The 19,537-nt window shown below is 44.1% G+C and overlaps 2 protein-coding genes across 5 annotated transcripts; one reads left to right on the forward strand and one right to left on the reverse strand.

The window, feature by feature from the left end:
• Positions 1-259: 259 nt before the first annotated feature.
• foxh1 (forkhead box H1) lies at positions 260-5,428 on the forward strand. Its single transcript, XM_086191640.1, has 4 exons — positions 260-453; positions 1,964-2,550; positions 3,162-3,266; positions 3,435-5,428. The coding sequence occupies exons 2-4, from the start codon at positions 2,083-2,085 to the stop codon at positions 4,386-4,388; spliced, it is 1,527 nt and encodes a 508-aa protein (XP_086047766.1). The 5' UTR covers positions 260-453; positions 1,964-2,082; the 3' UTR covers positions 4,389-5,428.
• A 148-nt stretch (positions 5,429-5,576) lies between these two features.
• On the reverse strand, positions 5,577-19,529 carry oplah (5-oxoprolinase, ATP-hydrolysing). 4 transcript variants are annotated; one of them, XM_086191639.1, is made up of 29 exons: positions 19,166-19,529; positions 18,047-18,234; positions 17,363-17,554; positions 16,458-16,572; positions 15,963-16,086; positions 15,310-15,505; positions 14,395-14,560; positions 14,080-14,218; positions 13,660-13,727; positions 13,237-13,412; positions 13,016-13,156; positions 12,817-12,929; positions 12,561-12,731; positions 11,926-12,063; positions 11,579-11,717; positions 11,333-11,445; positions 10,935-11,086; positions 10,665-10,825; positions 10,477-10,578; positions 10,211-10,385; positions 9,956-10,140; positions 9,707-9,853; positions 9,101-9,235; positions 8,548-8,697; positions 8,312-8,469; positions 8,055-8,215; positions 7,847-7,944; positions 7,538-7,717; positions 5,577-6,264 (listed from the first exon to the last, which is right to left on the reverse strand). In XM_086191639.1, exons 2-28 carry the CDS (start codon positions 18,215-18,217, stop codon positions 7,562-7,564), a joined length of 3,942 nt encoding a protein of 1,313 aa, XP_086047765.1. In that variant the 5' UTR covers positions 18,218-18,234; positions 19,166-19,529; the 3' UTR covers positions 5,577-6,264; positions 7,538-7,561. The 4 variants fall into 4 exon arrangements, with proteins under 4 accessions (XP_086047765.1, XP_086047764.1, XP_086047761.1 ...); XM_086191638.1 differs by having other exon boundaries at positions 5,577-6,268; XM_086191635.1 differs by lacking the exon at positions 5,577-6,264 and having other exon boundaries at positions 6,276-7,717; positions 19,166-19,528.
• Between the last annotated feature and the right edge of the window lie 8 nt (positions 19,530-19,537).

Here is a 19,537-nt window from a genome sequence, read left to right on the forward strand (position 1 = left end):
GCTGTCCCATTCATATGGTTTCCCTATTCTTCTCATTCATAGCTCACTAATCCAGGCAAAACCTATTAACTGGCACTTCCAGCAAACAGGAAGAGATAGCTTGACAGTTTGTATTTAAATCAGTCTATTTTGCACAGAGCACTTCACTATCAGAAGGTATGTAAATGAGTCCAAACGCCGTGTTTGACCGAGGAGCTCGCCTGTACGTGTTCTGCAGAAAACCTTGACTTGTCTCTCAGGATCTTGTCGATTGAGCTGAATTTAGCTTTTTAATGAATTGTGAGTGAAACCACTAGAGGGGGACACAATTTCAAAGTGTGCAAAAGCAATCAGAGAAGAAACTTGAGTTGCAGCAGGTGAAGGAGGTTTGTCCTGTTAAGGGAGGTGATGAAGAGCTGCGAAAGAAGCCCAAACACTGAGGTTTAACTGCAAAACTGCATCAAAATTCATGTGGTAAGAGACTTATCAAGCTACTGGATGAATTAGTGAAAACTCTTCTGTGCAAAACAACTAAAACTTAAGGTTTGCAATGTGTGGGAAGCCCATGATTGCTCTGTTGCTTGGAAATGTACAGGTAAACCAATACTACTTTAAAAGGTTAGCTAGCACTTGTAGTGACGTGAAATCATGACAGATGCCGAGGGCTGCTGCACAAATGTGAGTTCAGGTCAATGTAGGTTACTAACGCAATGTTTCAATTTGTTAAAAACAAAAAAAAAAAACAAAAACACACCAATGTGATCATTTTAACTTTTCCAGAAATTAATCTGTCTGGATCACGTCAGACGTTACGTTGCCATTTGGGTATCCTAATAAAGATGTTGTGTCACAACACACGAACTGGTACGGTTTTGTGGATTCTTTGCTTAGGTAAAATAATCCAGGGAGATATGCGCCATCACTGCTGTTCCAGGTGTGAATGTCCTGCCCTCCTACAGGTCACTTCGCAGCTTGTAAGCGCCAGAAAACCCACAAATGGTGTTGAATAGCCCCCGTATATCTTCACATGCTAAGCAGCTTCTCGCGCTTTCTTTCTTTTCTTTTCTTTTTTAGGGAAGCAAAAGTCTTTAGATTGCCAACGGGGTTTCTTCTAATCCAACTTGTTTTCACTGTCTTGCTGGGAAACAAGGGTTTGCACATTAGCACTACGTTAAGTTGAACAAAAGACGTGCATTCCCGAAACTTTAGTATTTCACCGGTGAATGACGTCCTGCGTAGTCCCGGGGAGACCCCGCTGTGAGCAAAACAACCATCAGCTGATTGCAGAATTATAATTACGCATCCAAGTTTTAAAAATTTTGCATTTTAAATTACAGATGTAGAGTCATATTTCGATTTCGGGGTGTGTTTTCAGGGATAAAACACAATAATATTCGAATCAGTTTAATTCTCTTAAACGTGACCGAGATTATTTTAAATACGTGTCAGACATGAAATTCTTTCCCCCAAAGTATTTTGTATTTGTTAATCTCTCAACATTTGTATATTAGCCGTTCCATATGTTTATTGCTTTGCAAAAATTGTTGATTGTAAGCTTCCATCGAGATTAGTTCTTTCTAGTTTAACCCATCCCCCACCACGTGTGCTTTACGGTTTCCCTCACAGCCCAAGTGTCGCTACCGTGAAGTTTCATCAAAACTAATTTGGTGAAATTAATAAAGATTCAAGTTTTGTCATCCAATGATTTGTTTCACAATTGACCCAAAGACGCACTCGAGGTTTTTGTGCGTAACCGTCTGAAATAAAATAACCCAAAGAAGCACACTGGTGTGTTTCAGTTGCTTGTTGATTTTATCATGAAGGTTATTTACAGGTTTACAGTCTTTCTCTCGCCCTCTCTTACATAGACCCCCCCCCCCCCCCCGGCATGATCAGTCATTCTCCTCTCAGATAACGCGTCATTCTCTTCTCGATTACGCAGCGGGATTTACATGAAACTGTTAATTGTTTGCTCTTCAAATAGAGTCAGCCTGGAGCCAGCAGTCTGCCAGAAGTTAAGGACCGACTCTTTGACCTCCCTCCCCCTCTGCGTCCTCCTCTTGTCCGAACGTGCGGGCCCATCGTCCCCCCTGGCTGATCAACATGACAAAGCACTGGCCGGAGCACAGTCTCTTGGCACCACCCGTTCTTCCCCAACTTGGAGAACCTCACGACCATCAACTTGACTTCAGCAGAAATGCTCAGCAGAGTTTCCAACCCAGCGGTGTAGCGCGGAGCTCTCAAGCCCAACTTTGGACCAACCATCCAGCTCAGATGGTCCCTCAGCAGCCGCCGATCTTCGAGAAGCCAGCAGCGCGTCCGGAACAACTCACCGGTGGCGTGGCATTCATGGAGAAAGCTATACCACCGGGCTCGTCATATCCGGGTGATGCTGACCTCAGAGAAGACAGTAATTTCCGAGAGTCGTGGAACAGTGACCGGGAGAAGAGCAGTGCCGGCGGGGGAAAGAAGAAGAACTATCAGCGGTACCCGAAACCACCCTATTCGTATCTTGCAATGATTGCTATGGTCATTCAGAGGTCTCCGGAGAAGAAGCTGACACTATCTGAGGTAAGAATGGATGTATGTTTTCGTTTTTGCGCATTCGGTGACCTATAATATCACCTGAATGAAGCACAGCGTGTTTTACGCACGGCACTGCGCCTGAGCGTCTCCAGCAATCGTTTGTTCCCCAAATCACGCCAAAATGCTACTTTTAATTTTAGAATGTGACGAATCAGTACGTCCATATGGAGCAACAGATCCGAGTCCCCTTTCTATTGAAATGTATTGCGAATTGATGATTTACGCTTCATGAAGTGACACAAACCAGCAACAGATCGATGTCACTTAGCAGCCGGGCCATTCTCGGTTGGCTGTGATAAGGTTGGACTGCAGAGAAACCAGACACACTGATGTGTATCAGGTGGGTGATAAGATATAAAGAACATGTTGAAGCTCGTTTAATAGCAGTGTATCCTGTTGGATGTCAATAAAAGCATGCATGATGGGGACATGCCTTATTTATTGATAACCACCAGGTGAAGAACCGCATGCAGCACAGCCACCAGCAGTGCAGTAGCAGTCAGTGTATATTTTACTAAATCTGATGTTTGAGTCTACATCAGATATGAGTAGGTTCTTCTTCATGGTCTAAAAGGCTTTAATTTTTCTGTTTTCAGATCCTGAAGGAGATCAGCTCTCTCTTCCCGTTCTTTAAGGGAAACTACAAAGGCTGGCGGGATTCAGTGCGACACAATCTTTCTTCTTATGACTGCTTTGTTAAGGTTTGTACATAAATAAATCTTTTGTCTCAATCTTCTTTGTCTTGTTACAAAGAGAGGCTTGAGGTTTACTCTGATGAGCTTTAGATTAAACCAGCCTTTATCCACTGAAGCTAGGGTTGTCCTGCTTAACTGGGTTGTCAGGGTAAAATATTCAATCTCCATCCGCAGGTGTTGAAGGACCCCGGGAAGCCCCAGGGCAAAGGTAACTTCTGGGCTGTGGAGCTGAGCCGTGTTCCCCTGGAGCTCCTCAAGAGGCAGAACACGGCTGTATCGCGCCAGGATGAGACCATCTTCGCCCAGGATCTGGCTCCTTACATCCTACAGGGACACAAGCCAGAATCTGAACCACCCTCTGACCCTTTGACTTCACTTCCTCCCATGCGCCCCAGGAACCTTTCCCCACCCCAAGAGGATTTATTCAGGCCCAAGCTAGACTCGTCCTTCGCCATCGACTCTTTGCTTCACAGCCTGCGTCCCACTAGTGCGTCTGGAGATGTAGACGCGGGTGTCAGGGACTGTTGGGGTCAGGTGGAGCGACCTCGACTCTCATCACCTCCACAACCTCGCTACGCCTCCTCTGCCCGTAGTGCGTCTGCCAGCTCCGCAAGCCCCGCCTCCACTTCTTCCTCTGATGAAGAGTGGAAAGGGGTTCCTGGGAAGCGAGTCCCGCCTGATGGGGAGGCAGGGTCAGATGGTTATGATGACTACAGACCCCCGCTTCACAAATCAGCCCGTCGGGAGACCGTTGCACCTCCATGGGAGCTTCCCACCTCCTATGCTAAATATGCTCCCCCTAACGCTGTCGCCCCACCCAGCATGCGTTTCAATGGAGGGCCTTTAATGCCGCTACATGGCGGACTCCCACTTTACAGCTACGGGAGCTCTCCGATGGCTCCAGGTCACTTTTTAAGCCATACATACTGGCCCATCCTTCCGAGCGGGCGAGTTTCTGTCCAAGCCCCTCCCCTCATCATGGACCTGGACAACATGTTACAATCAGTGCCTCCAAATAAGAGTGTGTTTGATGCGTTAATACCAGCCAGTCAGAACTCACATCATCAAGCATCTGGTCAGTATGCCCTCCAAAATGGGTCCACGCTGAACCGGTACCCTCAGTACTGACCGTAATGTCACTTTAACTGACCTGAGATCAGCAAAGGACAAATCCCCTCAACAGGCTCAACTGTTACCTCTAACATGCGCTGAGCCACAGAGATGGACCCTTGTTTTTAATTTTATTAGGATAAAATATTTCAAAAGCATCACCTTCTTGTCTTGTTTGCACGGTTTCACTGCAGAAAAACTACCTGGACGTCAACTATCCACACACCTACCTCAGTCTGCCAGAGAAAACGTGGAATACTACAGGCTATTTGCACTGCCCATTGGTTTTTTTGCACTGTTTTTATTAATCTTATCTCCATTCCTCTGGGGATTCTGCTTATGCATGTTGTGTAGCTATGGCTGAATGTCTTGTATGCTCAATTTTTAAGGTCATGTGGTACAGCAGTAAAACTTAAACCGTGCATAAAGTAAAGCGTCTTCACAGATTACAGTATTTAAACCTCAAGATACGACTACAAGCTACTCAAAGAAAACAACCACTGTATCTCTCAGGGTGTGTGTGTGTGTGCGCGCGCGCGCTCACTGCAATTGTGTGTTGTTGGTGAGTTTTAGTTTTGTTGGTACAGATGTTGCAGGACAAGTTGTCCTTCCTGTCTTAAATTTCACCAAGTCTGGAGCATCTGCAGAGGGTCCTATACAGCTCACTGATTTGATAATGGGGCCGACTAGATTTAACAGATGTTTTCCGTGATGGTATTTGAGAATATATTCTGTTTTCAAACTTTTTTTTTTTTTTTTTTGCTGCTAAATGCATCTATGAAAGTGTTGCATGCTCTCAGGAGACAATCCACCAACCAGCAGGATCTACCTCAGGTTTTTAAATGGACTGGAACATGTTTCCTGTGCTCTGCCGGTTATTTGCACTCTTTTAATGTCATTATGATCACCTTTCAATGGAAATTCTCTCTAAATGTCTACCTACCTCGACAGATGAATGTATTTGTTTTTTTTTTTTTTTGCTGTTTTCCTCGTTAAAAGGTTTGTACAGTATTGAGCTTAAGTAGGCTGAAGTGTCAAAAGAAGGTTTTGATGTTGAACAGGGTATATAATAAAACACTTTATTTTAAAGGCTTTGCTCTGTGCTGTTAATAAGTAAACTCCACTGTATCATTTGCAATATTTACAGTTAACAATTTGACCCCCCCCCCCCCCCACGTGAACTGATGATTCATTCCTTTAGTGTAAATGTTTATTCCATAAATGGGAAGTTTCTTACCGGAGAACGTTGAAATATGTCGTAACCGTGAGAATTACCGCTTTAATACGTCAAATGCATAAGAAATGTTGTTTTTTTTAAAAAGTGTTATGACCAAAATTGCAAATTAGGAGAATGGCCCCTCTTTATTTGCTCCTGAGATCTGCGTGTCTGTTCCAGAACAAATTAGCGCAGGGATGAATCCCAGAACCCAGACATAAGTTAGAGCTTGACGTTAGCTCTGAGTTCTCAGTACAAAAATTAAGTTGGTGGGGAAAAGAAGATGTTTATGGAGTAAGTTTAAAGGAAAGAAATATTTCTTTAAGCTTTTTTTTTGGATTAGTTTTCTTTTTTTAATCTGAAATCATTTTTTTCACCTCATCACATTAACAGTGTTAGCACAACAACATAATGCTAATTAAAAAAGTCAAATCACTTCAATCAGAATCTTTACGTCACAGAAAATCTTAACAGAGCGCTTGAACTTTCTGACATGGGAAGGTTTTAAATGTTGAATTTAAAGGAAAACATTTCCAGGCAATTTGTAGGAAAGATCAGCAGAGTTAGATTTACCTGTCCTGGATCTTTGAAAATCAAGTGAGGTCATACCTTAAGTTGATCTTTCTTATTTACCTCACCTAAGAGCTGATAGTCCTGCTCTGCAATGCCACAGGGCTTCTTCCTGGAAAATTCAGATTTGGATGTTCTGTAAGTCGTGTGACATCCATTAGAAAAATCACAACTTAGTTGGAGTTTCACGTCAACAAAGACAGAATGAGAGGGTTTTATTTTGTTAATGTTTTACGTTATGAACATGGAGTCTGAGTACTTGATTTCTGTCTGTTAAGAATCTCTCCTGCGTAATGAGAACACTGATCTGGAACACTGATGACTGAACTGGAGGATCATTCCAAGCAGCACGGGGGGAGGGGGGGGGGATTCAATCCTTTAACTATAATCAACAGTTTTACAGCAGGAATGATCCATAAACAAGGAAAACAATCTTTGATCAACAGTCCACAGCCTTTGCATTGGGGTTTCACACCCACACACACACACACACACACACACACACACACACACACACACACACACACGCACAAACACACAGCCATCTGATTTACATCAAAAATCCAGCAGCCGTCAACCTCCTGCTGCTTCCACTGCAGTGGTCACTATCTCTTTATCTGCTGCCTACGCATGCCTGCACTCCCTCACCCTCCATCCTCCGATGCTCCCATATCATTCCTCACCCAAAAAAGGGGAGGAGGAGGAGGGGACACCACTCAGGGACATTCCCCCTCCACCCCCAAGCACACGGCCATTCTGGGTAGCAGACAAGCGTTGGAAAAAAATGTAGACAGAGAACCGGGTGTTTAGACTTTACTTGTTTCTGCTTTCAGCTTAGAAGCTAAAACTAGATTCAAACGTATGTAACGATAAATCTTACGTCACAGATTGATTATTATTTCTGTATGTTCATGACGGATTCATGCCCTACACTGCTGATCTATTGAAGGATCACCGTAGTCGGTCACATTAGTACCAATGAGGTTTATTTACCAATCCTTCAAGTTCAGCTCAAGACGAACAGAAGACATGATTAGCCTGACTTCACAGTTGAAATTCATTAAAGAACGTCTTCAGATGACAAGTTCAGCGTCTGAGCAACTCAGATATTCTTTAGATAGTAAAGACAAAAGGAACTAATCTGACACACACTGAGGAACTAATCTCATTTGCCTGAGTGACTGCACATGTAAGAGCAGCCCACTGGAATGTTTTTCATCAACATCGGTAAAAGACGCTCTGGAGTAAACGTAGATTAAAACTTTGTCTATGTACTATACAAGTATAGCCTATGATCTTCTTACTTCTCCCAGTATAATGATGATGTTCCTTTCTAAAAACATCTCAACACACAACCTTGCTCTCCACCTCTCATTCTTACTTGTCTGTTAACCCTTATTTCTCGTCACACTCCTTCTTGAGCCATGCGGTATTCAAAGACGCTGCCCCTCTCAGGAAAAGCCTCATTCAAGCGCCTTTTCTTAGTTTGGGGTTTTCCGTTTGCTTCCTCCTCCTCTCTCCCGTATCCCCCTCCTCCAGGGGTGTAGAGGCAGAACATGTCCTGAAGGGAGAGACATGCACACAGTGGATTTGGTCGTAACACTTAAATTCAGGAAGGAGGAGATAAAAACAAAATGTGTTACTTTTATATTAAAAATGAATCCAACAACAACGGCTGATTCAGTCTCACCCCTGGCTCAAGGCTGACGCTGGTCTTAGCTCCCAGATTGAGGACTCTGCCATCAGCTCTGTGCAGCAGGTTCAGTCCAGCGACACCATCTTCACCCCCTGACCGTCACAGAAAAAAGGACAGCATATAAAACAAAGAGTAACAGGGCAATATGTATGAAACTCGCAGCAGGGGGCCGGTCAGACAGGTTCAAAGCTTGATCTTTTACCCTGGAGGCCATAGGGGCGGGTGGATCTCCTTTCAGACAGGACAGACAGAACCACTTTGTCCCTGAAGATGAGCTTCCGAATCACACCGTCCCCACCGCAGTATTTCCCTGCGCCTCCAGAACCGGGTCGCAGGGCGAACTGCTCCAAGATAACAGGATACCTGAGAAGCAGAAAACGGCAGTCAACACAAAGACACGTCATACAATTGAAAAACACGAGTATTGGCACACTAAGCTAATTTGAGCCAATGTCTCACCTCTTCTCCAGAATTTCTGGGTCAGTAATACGAGTGTTGGTCATGTGACTGTGAACTCCACTCCTCCCATTCCAATGCGGCCCCGCCCCGGCTCCCCCGGCAACTGTCTCATAGTAACCAATCCTCTCACTACCAAAGGAAACATTGTTCATGCAGCCCTAAAAAAGAACACCAAACATCATTACGACATGACAACGCGATCTGTATGAATGAAACTATTCAAAATCAGTGGTCACCTGAGAGGCAGCGCAAACGTCGAAGGCCTTAAAGATGACATCTACAACTCTCTGGGATGTGAGCACATTTCCTCCAACCACAGCTGCATTCTGGGAAGGCTGCAGGATTGAGCCGGGAGGGATGATGACTTTGACTGGAGCGAGACAGCCCTTGATGTGGACAAAAGAAGAAGAAACAGCTGATTGATTAAAAAAAAAAAACGTTTGAAGAGACTTGGGTTTTTTGACAAGATCAGCAAGAAATTTTGGCATCTTTTAGCAAACTTGCTAACATAAGCTATGCTATGATGACATTGCCTGCGTGCTGACTTCAAACATGAAAGAAATCCTACACTAAATGCTTGTTCTCTAAAATTCAATGAAGATGCTTTCATTTATTTCGACGGTAAAGCAACAAGGCGCCCCCTAAATCACTTATTTTTCCTGAGCAGGTATTAAACCCAAAGCATGTCGACTGACCTCTGCCACTGCTTCTGCAAAAAAAAAAGGAATTAAATATGAAGACTACATCAAAACCTGCCCGCAATGAAGGTCATAGAATAAAACACTCTACCTGATTGAGGGGGATGTCCTGTCCGACCATGCAGCGCAGGCAGTAGATGAGAGCGGAGAGGGTGATGGCTCGTGGAGCGTTGCAGTTCCCCCACACCTCGGTGCCCGTCCCCGTGAAGTCAAACGCTGCACTGCCCTGTAGGGAGGAAGGGCTGAAGTCATGATCTGATGTTACTGCTGCCCCTGTACAAGAGGATAATAGTAAGGGCTGACCCGCCCCCCCCCCCCGCACACACAGGGCTCTACAGTAATGACTGCCCGAGGCATGTAAACACCATGTCAGGCTAGTAAAGTGAGCGACTCATTTGGTTAAAATCAAACAGGTATAACGTGTGAGAAACAGTTGTTTTTTTTCATGCAATAAGTGTTGAGATTTTCACCTATCTCAACACCTTCGTTCAAACTAGATGAGGACATGGGAGGGTGTTTATTTGAATCATCCGGTGCGTTCGTACAATTAAATTAGGAACAGGTCCATCGTTATTGTTTTTGCTCTCTCATGTTTTTAAAATCACTTAAGATGCGGAAATTCTCTAGAATGCACCAGACACACCAGATGAATTTGATCCTGGTCTCTAAGATGATGAAGGAAATCCTTTGAGCTCACCTCTTCTTCATTAATCTGGACCCTCAGTCTGACTGGCGTCCCATCATCCATGAAATCTTCTGAGTCCACCTCCAAGGAGCCTGTCTGTTGCCGTCGACGACGTGCAAAGTCTCTCAGCATGTCCCTCACTGCTAGCTCTGCATTACTCTGTACACACATGAAGGCAGCAGTAGAAGTACTTCTTACCACTGCACTTCAGAGATATGTGATAGCTAGTACTGAAACTCCTTCGCTTGAAGCCGCATTTACCTGAATGTACCCCATGTAGGCCTGAACCACAGCAAGCCCGTAGCTGTCAATCAACTCCCCCACTAGTTGGCTGCCTCTCTGATTGGCTGCCACCTGAGCCCGCAGGTCTGACAGGTTGTCATGGAGATTACGAGTTCCAGAGGATCCTGGGTACTGGGCCGGAGCCATCAGGGCTTCTGTTACAGCTGCGGGGGGTGAAGTTCTGTTAAAACTGTTAATTAAATAAAGAAAAACAATGATCTCCTCTCATCTTACCCTCTTCCTGGAATACTCCCCCAGTGACAAGTTTAAAGGAAATGAATACAGCTCCCTCCTGCTGAAGGGAGGTGGAGTGTGGGGGCATGGAGCCAGGAGTGATGCCCCCGATGTCGGCATGGTGCCCCCTGCTGGCTACAAAAAACACTGGACACTTCACTCCTTTTCTAAACACCTGGGGTGAAAAGGAGTAAAGGAATCAAGCAGAGGTGGGGAGATGTGCGTAGGAGGAATGGATGAGTGACACTGAGGACAGCAAGACTGACTGGTGTGATGACAGTGAGATCTGGGAGGTGGCTGCCGCCAGCGCACGGGTGGTTACTCAGAATCACATCCCCTTCTTTCAGACTGTTCCCCAGTGATTTGATCTGCGCAGAGAGAAAGAGGAAAAGAATAGTCTCTTGTTGTTTCAGCAGCGAGTCGGAACTCACAAACACACTGGCAGCTCCCTCACCTGATACTGGACAGTTTCTTGCATTGCACCCAAGTGAACAGGGATGTGGGGCGCATTAGATACCAGACCACCATCCGGTCCGAAAACAGCACAAGAGAAGTCCAGACGCTCCTTGATGTTGGTGGAGATAGAGGTTCTCTGGAGAACTCTGCCCATCTGTTCTGCAGAGTGGAGAATAAAGAACAGATATGAGTAAAACTAAACCCTGTATGAATGACAGACCTAACTCAGCTTGTTTCGTCTACTTCATCTCATCCATGTTCTACGTACCTGCTATGCTCATGAAGCGATGGGAGAAGATGGAGAGCTGCACAGTGTTGAGCTCTGTGCCGTGAACACAATGAGGGTCCGAGCCCACAGTCATACAAACATCGCCCCCTTCTGTCAGACAGGCCTCACAGCAAGGCTCCACCAGGATGGTGCTGGCGGTGGGATAAAATACAAATACAGGTCTGTACTAGTGTTTTCAAAACATATAAAAAAGGAGCAATTGCACTTGGAAAGATCCATATTTAGGCCACCAAGAAATGTCTCACTGGAAATAAAAATGGAAAACATTTACCAACAACCAACCAACAACAGATTTTACTTTTCTAAATGTGAAGAAAAAAACGAACTCAACTTAAATGCAGAAAATGATGAAAAAAGGAAAAGTGGAAGATTCTTACCTATTCTTATCAATGATGATGGCTGGCCCCTGGATGCTTTGACCACACAGAAGCTCCTCCCACATATATACACCAGTGTCAAGATAACCATCCTCAAAGTAACATTTAGTCGTCTACAGGGAAGAATAAGACAACCCATGTTACTGTGTAACAAACTTAGACTCTCCACTCCTTTTTTTATTGATATGATCCATTGGAGTGTCAAATATTACTTATTGATATAAAAAGACAGGTATGTCCACTTACTGTGACAGGTTTGGCTTGTTCACCTCCATTCTTTGATTTATGCACAGATTTGATACCAGATTTGCCACAACCTCTCACTCTGATGTCATCCACCATGATGGGTCGGTCGGCTATAGTGAAGCCAAACTCCTTCAGATACCTACAAGGAAGACGGAGAAGGAACTGAAGAGGAAAATGAAATCTAGAAGGATTTGAAGATTATGCGCATGTAAAAACATGTCAGCTTAAAGCTAATCCCTTACACAGAAATGAATTTATTAGATGTTGAATTTCACTGAATGCTAAAAAAGTGCAATGACTTATCTACTTGTGAGTGCGCATCTCAGTGTTTGAGTTTGTAAACTAACCTTCTGGTGAAGGCACTGCGGAAATCCCCTGCAACACAGGTCTGGGAGTTGCGAGGGTAACCAGCAGCAGTAACCATGAGAGCGCAGTCTGTGCCCTCGTAGCGCAGGTGGAGGAAAACCTCAGTGGTTATCTTGTCACTGGAAGGATGAGAAACACAGGGTTACATACTTCAGTCAGATGTACGACTGCTGAAGTCGACATCAAAGGTTTTACAAACTATAGTTAGAGGGGACAAATGCAACGAGGGCCTGTGACAGAGAAGAAAAAAACAGTATGATAATTGTGCACAATCTCTCCATTTGAGGTATAGCGATTCAAAATAAAGACTCATTTAAGCAGGAGAATAGAACCTAAAAAAAAAAGTAAGTCTTGCCTTGTTTTGCCGTGGATCCTAGGCTTCTACAGCGCCTAGCTTGGATTCTCAGGTGCTCTCAAATTGAGTGCAGAAAGATTTGGAATGATTTTCTACCGATTACTCTATCTTTTATAATTGTATTTGCTTTCCAAAAATCTTGCTAAAATCCTTTCTTAAAAGGGTCTGTGGATTCAATAATAATAATAATAGTAATGAATGATACTTTTCTTGGAAGAGTAAAAAGGAGCGTTGAACTCCAAAGGATTTGTTGGTGCCGACCTGGTGAATCCACGTGCTCGGAGGACATCAAGGCAGCGTTTTGAGAGCTGCTCCACTCTGCGGTCAAGCTCACTGAAGGATTGCTGCTGGTACTGCAGCGAGCACGGCTCCTGCACCTCCTCTACCACGTCCGCTAGAGCCAGACCGTAAGCAGACAGCACGCCGCTGTACCTGCGCCATGAACAGAAACACACATTAAAACTGCTGCTATCAACGAACGGATACACAAATGCACTGAAAATCATGTCCTCCTCACTTATGTATAAACACAGTCTTCATCCCCAGGGATCGGGCAATAGCACAGGCATGTTGGCCACCTGCTCCCCCGAAGCATGCCAACACATGTTGAGATGTATCATGGCCCTTCGCCTGAGGGAGACACAGAGATATTCTTATTGTGTACGTTCATAATCTTAAACTACATGCACCGAGTGGGAATTAAGGCATCAAATGACCTGTGTCAGAGCTCTGATTGGCCGGCACATCGCCTCATTTGCAACTCTAATAAATCCCATGGCAACCTCTTCCACACTCATCTCCGAATAGCTGCTTGATGACATGTTGCTCTGTGAGTGGTGGGTGCCATTTGCACCAACCTGCAAATGAGTAGGTTACAATAAATATTCCAGTTAAAACTCGTTATATGTGCATGGATGGCACAGGTAAACATCAGAACCTGCGCTTGGCTTGAAGACAGGAAGAGATTGATGTCTTGGGTCAGGTTCTGGAAATGCTTCATGGTCTCCTCGAGAGACAGGGGTTCGTTCTCCCCAGGGCCAAATATTTTGGGGAAGAAGGAAGGGAGGAGGCGACCCAAAGCTAAGTTAGCATCAGTCACAGTCAGAGGGCCACCTAGGAAAAATCCAATGGGGAATCACTGTAAGGATTTACTACAATTTACATTTGATTTAATGCAGTTCTCCATTGTGTACAATGACACACATGACATGTTGGGTTAACCAAACCTGATGATCATGACACAACTCATTTACCAGCTACACAGATGCAGACTAAGGAAGCCAGCCCGATTAAAAACAGAGAACCTGGAAAAGGTACCAAAGAAAGAAAAAGGCATTCAGACACACCAGCAGTTTGTTACCTTTTCGATAGCAGGCCGGTCCTGGGTGTGCACCTGCAGATTCTGGTCCAACTACAAACATCCCTGATCTGAGAGGAAAGAGAGAGAGAGAGAAAAAAAAGAGCACAACTAAAAGCTTTGAAAATTAAAGCCGAATAGTGATTCTAATCAATAAAAGTAAATCTACTGCGTTCATAGAAGTATGAAACATGATTGCAAAGCTTTAGTAAAATGAAAAGCCTGACTATATGTTTTCAATGACAGGTTATTCTGCCAATCTATATATGTGTCGCTATGTTAATAATCCACTGGAAATATGATGCATGCATTCATTACATGGTCACTGTTTAAACTGCTGTAGCACCACGTAAGTTCCTCCATAGGTGTCAAAACATGTGACATGTGCACACTTTGTATAATCTAAATGAGAGGCTGTCGGACCTGAAGAAGAGCCGCGACCCTCCACCTGCAGCCACGGTGTTGATGTCTAGTTGAGGAGCTTGCAGGGTGACTCCAGCTGTGGTAGCCTCAAACACGTGTTCATACCGGCCTGCGTACCGACTCACATCTGTGGACGTCCCTGGGCAACGTAGACAAAACAAGAGACAAGTCAAGACTCTAAATAATTAATATTTCTAAAGTATTTGTAAATCTATGCGTTTATCATCATTTGTAAGCATTCTACATCAGAACAGAAGGAACTTGCAGCACAAGAATAGGGTGTCGACATGCTAACAATGGTCCACCCCAACTCACCACCCATATCAAAACCAATGACAGGTTTCTTCTCCATCTGGCTGTAAGAAGTGATGGCGTACCCTACGACACCTCCTGCCGGGCCAGAAAGGATGGCCCGCGAACCACAGAACTGGTGCATCGGAGTCAGACCACCATCTGACTGCATGAACAGGACGTCCACATCCTGAGGAAGACAGGAGATCATATCATTGCTCACACGTAGTAGGCTGCTAACATTTAATGACTATGTAGGTGAAGTGTGAGGGCTATGCAAAGTGATCTTACATATTTTATTATATTAATTTTGTCACACTTATTCACTTTTTTACCAGTAGTGACCTATTTAAGCTACATCATCTCTAAACAAGCTAGTAGAGATTGTTCTGCTCTGTTTCATCGCATTTTTTTTCTGTTTTCCGTAAATTTAATGCTGAATCATTCGCACAGCAGGCTTTTTGTTCACGCCAGCTGATCAGTGAAATGTCACCATGGCAACAACGGCAACAGACAATGGTGCAGAAATTTATGTGGACACACAGATGATTCACAGATGAGGAAAAAAATGTGACAAGGGAAGAGAGGTGGGTCATGGCAACAGGGGCTGATGGTGAAGGAGATCTAAACTCCATCTCTGTACCAAACTCCATTCAGAAAACCAGCAATTTAAAGGTTGTTTGCTTTCATCTTCCATAAAGAAGTGTCAAAGTACAAGTTAATGTTTAGTAATAATTACTAGAATGATTCAGTTATTTCAGAATTATTTTGATCCTTCATTGTATTTACATTACAGCAAAATTTAAGTCAGTAAGAGCTCAGCCCAGCTCCAAACTAAACTACACAAAGGTATACAGCCCCTGCTGCCCCTTTTCTAGACAAGAACAATTAATGTTCATGCCTCTTTCTGAACAAATGGAAAATCCGTGACAGACGTACTTTCAGGGCATCCTTGAATCCTGAGGTAAAGCCTTTTAAATACTGGTGAATTTTAGGTGTGAGGTAGGCATCAGCACAGACAGTGTAACCCCGTGGCACTGCGCGGACCATGGGCATGACCTCACTGGACAAAGACACCTGGGTAAAGCCCAGATTACGTGCCAGGGCACCCACTGCTTTCTCATGATCGGACCATCTGAAACACAGAGACGGATTGTGGAGTGAAAGCAGTCCAACATACAGAATTCTGCAACAGTTATGTACAATATTTGTGTGATCACTTAAAAGCTTCCAGTCCGAGTGAGAGCCGAGAGGAAGAACAGACAGGCAGAGACGACTTGATGAGGAGCATGAACTTTCACCTACATAACCACATGTTAAACATACAAATAAAAAAAAAGATTTTGGACACCAGATACCATTGATATGTACAGTGAACATACCAGTCCTCCCACAGGGACAGTGGGAGGGGGATCTGGAATTGCACAATCAGCATCGCCTGGGTCTGAGCCAAAAAGAAGCATTTGAACACACAATCCTTCAGCCTGTGAGGTAATGAACCTTCACACCAGTAGGTGGCAGTAGTGGGATTACTACTTGTCAGCCCTGAGGCGTGTCAGGCCCTCGTCAGTACTCAAACAAGCTGTACTGACGTGTAAGAGTGCAGCAGAAGAACCGCCAAACTGGTAATCCCACGGGACAGAACTCCTCTCAGGTCTTTCTCCACACGTTCCAGATCCAGCTCCTTCCACACCTCCAGACGATCCCCAGTACTGCCTGAAGAACACACACACAAGTTGAAACGCTACATAAGAGAATGTTAACTGCCCTCTTTTCTTTTTTGACCTGACCTCAAAAATATCACATGTGAGCTTCTTACATAATCACTCCAACAAAAAATATGCATATAAGTAGTAAAACATCAGACTCAGAAGATGCTAGCAATGTTAGCTAGCAACGTTCGCTAGCAATGTTCGCTAGTGCTTGCTTTGTGCTTTTGTCCCTTTTTGCCTCTTAACACAGACAAAAAGCTGTTTTGCAGGTACTTGGTCTGAACAAAGCCTTCAGCATTGATTATTAAGAAAATGCGTGCGGTGGGAGAACTTCCATCACTACTCTTCTAAATCCTGCAGTTTCACATTTCTCACCTGTGACAATGCATTTGGGAGCTTTCCTGGCCAGCTGGCAGCCATCTTGCCAGAGGACAACTCTCTCATCCACTTCAATGACTTCCTCATACAGCACTTCAGGCACTGCCACCTCCTGTTTGCACACACGTTATATAATTTCGAGCAGGTACAACAAGACAGAGAGGAGATTTAAGGATATGTCAGTGACTGAGAGATATGAACAACTGTTATATTTTGCTGCATGAATAGCAGGACTCTGGTTATTGATTTTAGCATTCAAGTGTGGCTAAACTAACAAATAAAAAGTTGGCTGTAGAGTTCACTTTTCTTCAGCCAGCTAACTCAACAGTCCATCTACCTCACGTAATAGCACACTGGTCTAGGGGCAAACTCTAAGACCCGTCAACATGAGGTAATGAGTACACATTGTTTTTCAAGGATCTTGTGCTCAGGAACACTGGGGACATCAAAATAAGTTTCAAGAAAATCAGTGTGTTTAAGTCTACACAAGGTCAAGTCGTAAGGTAGTCTTTCCACAATCTGGCATCTCAGTCTCGGGGGGGGAAGTTACTGATACTGTCTGAATAATTCTGATATTTAGCCCAAAATTCTGACTTTCTTCTCCCTTCAGAATAATAACTGTCAGGAGAAAGTCAGGCTGACAAGATAAAGTCTAACTTCACCGTCTAAAGTCGGGATCTTTCAAGATCTTATCAGGATTGCGAGGGGAAAAAAATCAGAAGTCAGACATTATTCTCAGGATTCACAGGGATAAAAAAAGTAACATTTCTGAGAATAAACTTTCTTCTAAGAAATCAAATCAATCAACACTTTAATCCCCCCTTCCAAATAACAAAAAAATCACAAGACCCTATTCTCTTCTGTACAGTAAACGTCAACTTGTATATTCAAGCATCACAAACCAAGTCAAACAGCTTGGGTCGGGCCTGTGTGCCAATGTGCAGCAGATCTTTAAAGCCCTTGGTGACCAGGAGTGCCGTCCTCTCGCCTTCTCGCTCGAGCAGAGCATTGGTGGCCACAGTGGTGCCCATTCTGATCCAGCCAATCAGAGAGGTGTCTACAGGCCTGTCACGAGGAAAGGCTCGCCCCGTTTCCTGTCAATGAAAAACACATGTGTCGTACTCAGTTACAACTGATCACGCAGTGATGCAAGTATGGTATCATACACGCAGTATTACATAATATGAAGTATTTATCTGCTCTTTTTACTGTAAAAGCAACAAAACTGACAGTTCACTGGCTGAAAGTGATAGTGTTCAACTGTGTTTTTGTTCTGTTTTTTTTTTCTCTCCAAATAATCAGAAGATATGTTTCCATATGAGCTACAGAAGCTGCATGGAGCATGGTTACCAGATGTTACACACACACAAGATCACATGTCATGTTCTTTTGCCATTTTATAGAGAAATTAATGCAACACTGTCCTGTAGTTATATAGACTAACACTAAGTCTTTCTTCCAAACCATAAAACTACATGTGCAGTGACTTTCCAACACAAATAACCTTTAAGACATCAAACTACCACATCTCTGTCCTCTCTCAGAAGTAACTAACTATCGTTTGTTTATTCATCCCATCGCCTTACCTCCTCCAGGACCCTGCGAATCCCTTCAGTGGGAGCGTCTTTGTAGTTCTGAGGGTCTCGGGACAGCAGTTTCAGGACCCTCTCGCGACCGTCAGGCAGCCGCGCAAACACATCGGTGAAGGTGCCACCTCGGTCGATGGCAAAATCAAATTTCCCCTTAGTTTCGGCCATGGTGAGGAGAGATGACGCTGCAGAGAGGGTCAGGAAGAAGGAGGCTACTGATTAAGGGTGAGATACCAGATTGGTGGGGAGGGGGAGATTTTTCTAAACATATGCAGTAGAACAACACACATACTTCCCATCTCTCCTCTGTCCTCTTAATTTGGACACAAGCATCATTGTTAGGCCTCCCACAGCCTTTTATTGAACTATGGATGTATTACACTTGACACGAGTACCTTTTCATTAACTGTCGATTCAGTATTTCATATAAAATCACCGGCACTTTAACTAGTCTGACTCTTGAGGCCTGACAGTGGTGAAAATGCATTTATTAATTCATTCATTTATTAATTACAACTTCACAACGATCTACAGGACTCATAACACACTTTCACCAGCATACTTTCTATGACTTTTTAAATTTATTTTAATACATACATGTATTAAAATAAATTCATGAGATTTTTTTTTATTCTTCAGCGGATCTTAACTGAACCACGCATACTCTAAAGTATTTGTGACGCAAATTTGCACGACTTTTGCAAAATCTTCTGGCGTCTTTAAAGAAATTACAACTCCCGTTAAAGTTCCATGTATAGATGCATATATAGGAGCTTATCGAGTGTTCATGCTTCAGGGGTCGGGCTGCCCTGACTTTAAAACAAATTCAAACCACAGTCTGAGCACGCAGCTGCGGTAACTTATCCTGCAGAGACGGCGATCCCCGTGTGACATAAGGCGAGCATAAGTTACCAAAGAAGTTAGCTAGAAACGATCCACCAAGAATAAGAAAATACCAGAGGATGTATGGGAACAGTTTCGGCTCGACACGGTAGTAGCTATGCGGCTGTAGCCCTTCACAATGCGGAAAGACGCGTGCAAATCCTCAAGCAGCCATGTGAAGGAATTAAATGTAGGAGTTTTTGTACTGACGACACCCGGCGCATCTCTACTCACCCGTATGTTGTTGCTGCACTGGTGGTAAGCTTTGATTATCAGCTGCTGCCACCACTAAATCCTCCTCCCCTTACCTAAGAACACATTGCTGAAATTTGACCTATGTCGAAATGCTACTGTCTGGTTGGAGTCTCGAACTCCACCTCCCAGCATCCACCGCCGCTAACCTTCTGAGATGTTTAGCCAGCTAATTTAGCTGCTAACTCGGGGGGGGGGATAGGTGTCTTACATTAAATTGACAGTTGGAGAACAAAAATTCGAAGCTGCCAGATATAAATGGCTTTACGGATAAGTTTCAGCGTAAATAACGTGCGTAGACCAGTACGTAGCAAGTTTGCTAATTTACGCACCGAATCCATATCTGGCGCTCGA

The sequence above is a fragment of the Aulostomus chinensis genome, chromosome 21 (genome assembly GCF_037954235.1).
Source record: "Aulostomus chinensis isolate RoL2024-O1b breed Wild chromosome 21, RoL_Achi_v1.0, whole genome shotgun sequence".
Lineage (NCBI taxonomy): Eukaryota > Metazoa > Chordata > Actinopteri > Syngnathiformes > Aulostomidae > Aulostomus > Aulostomus chinensis.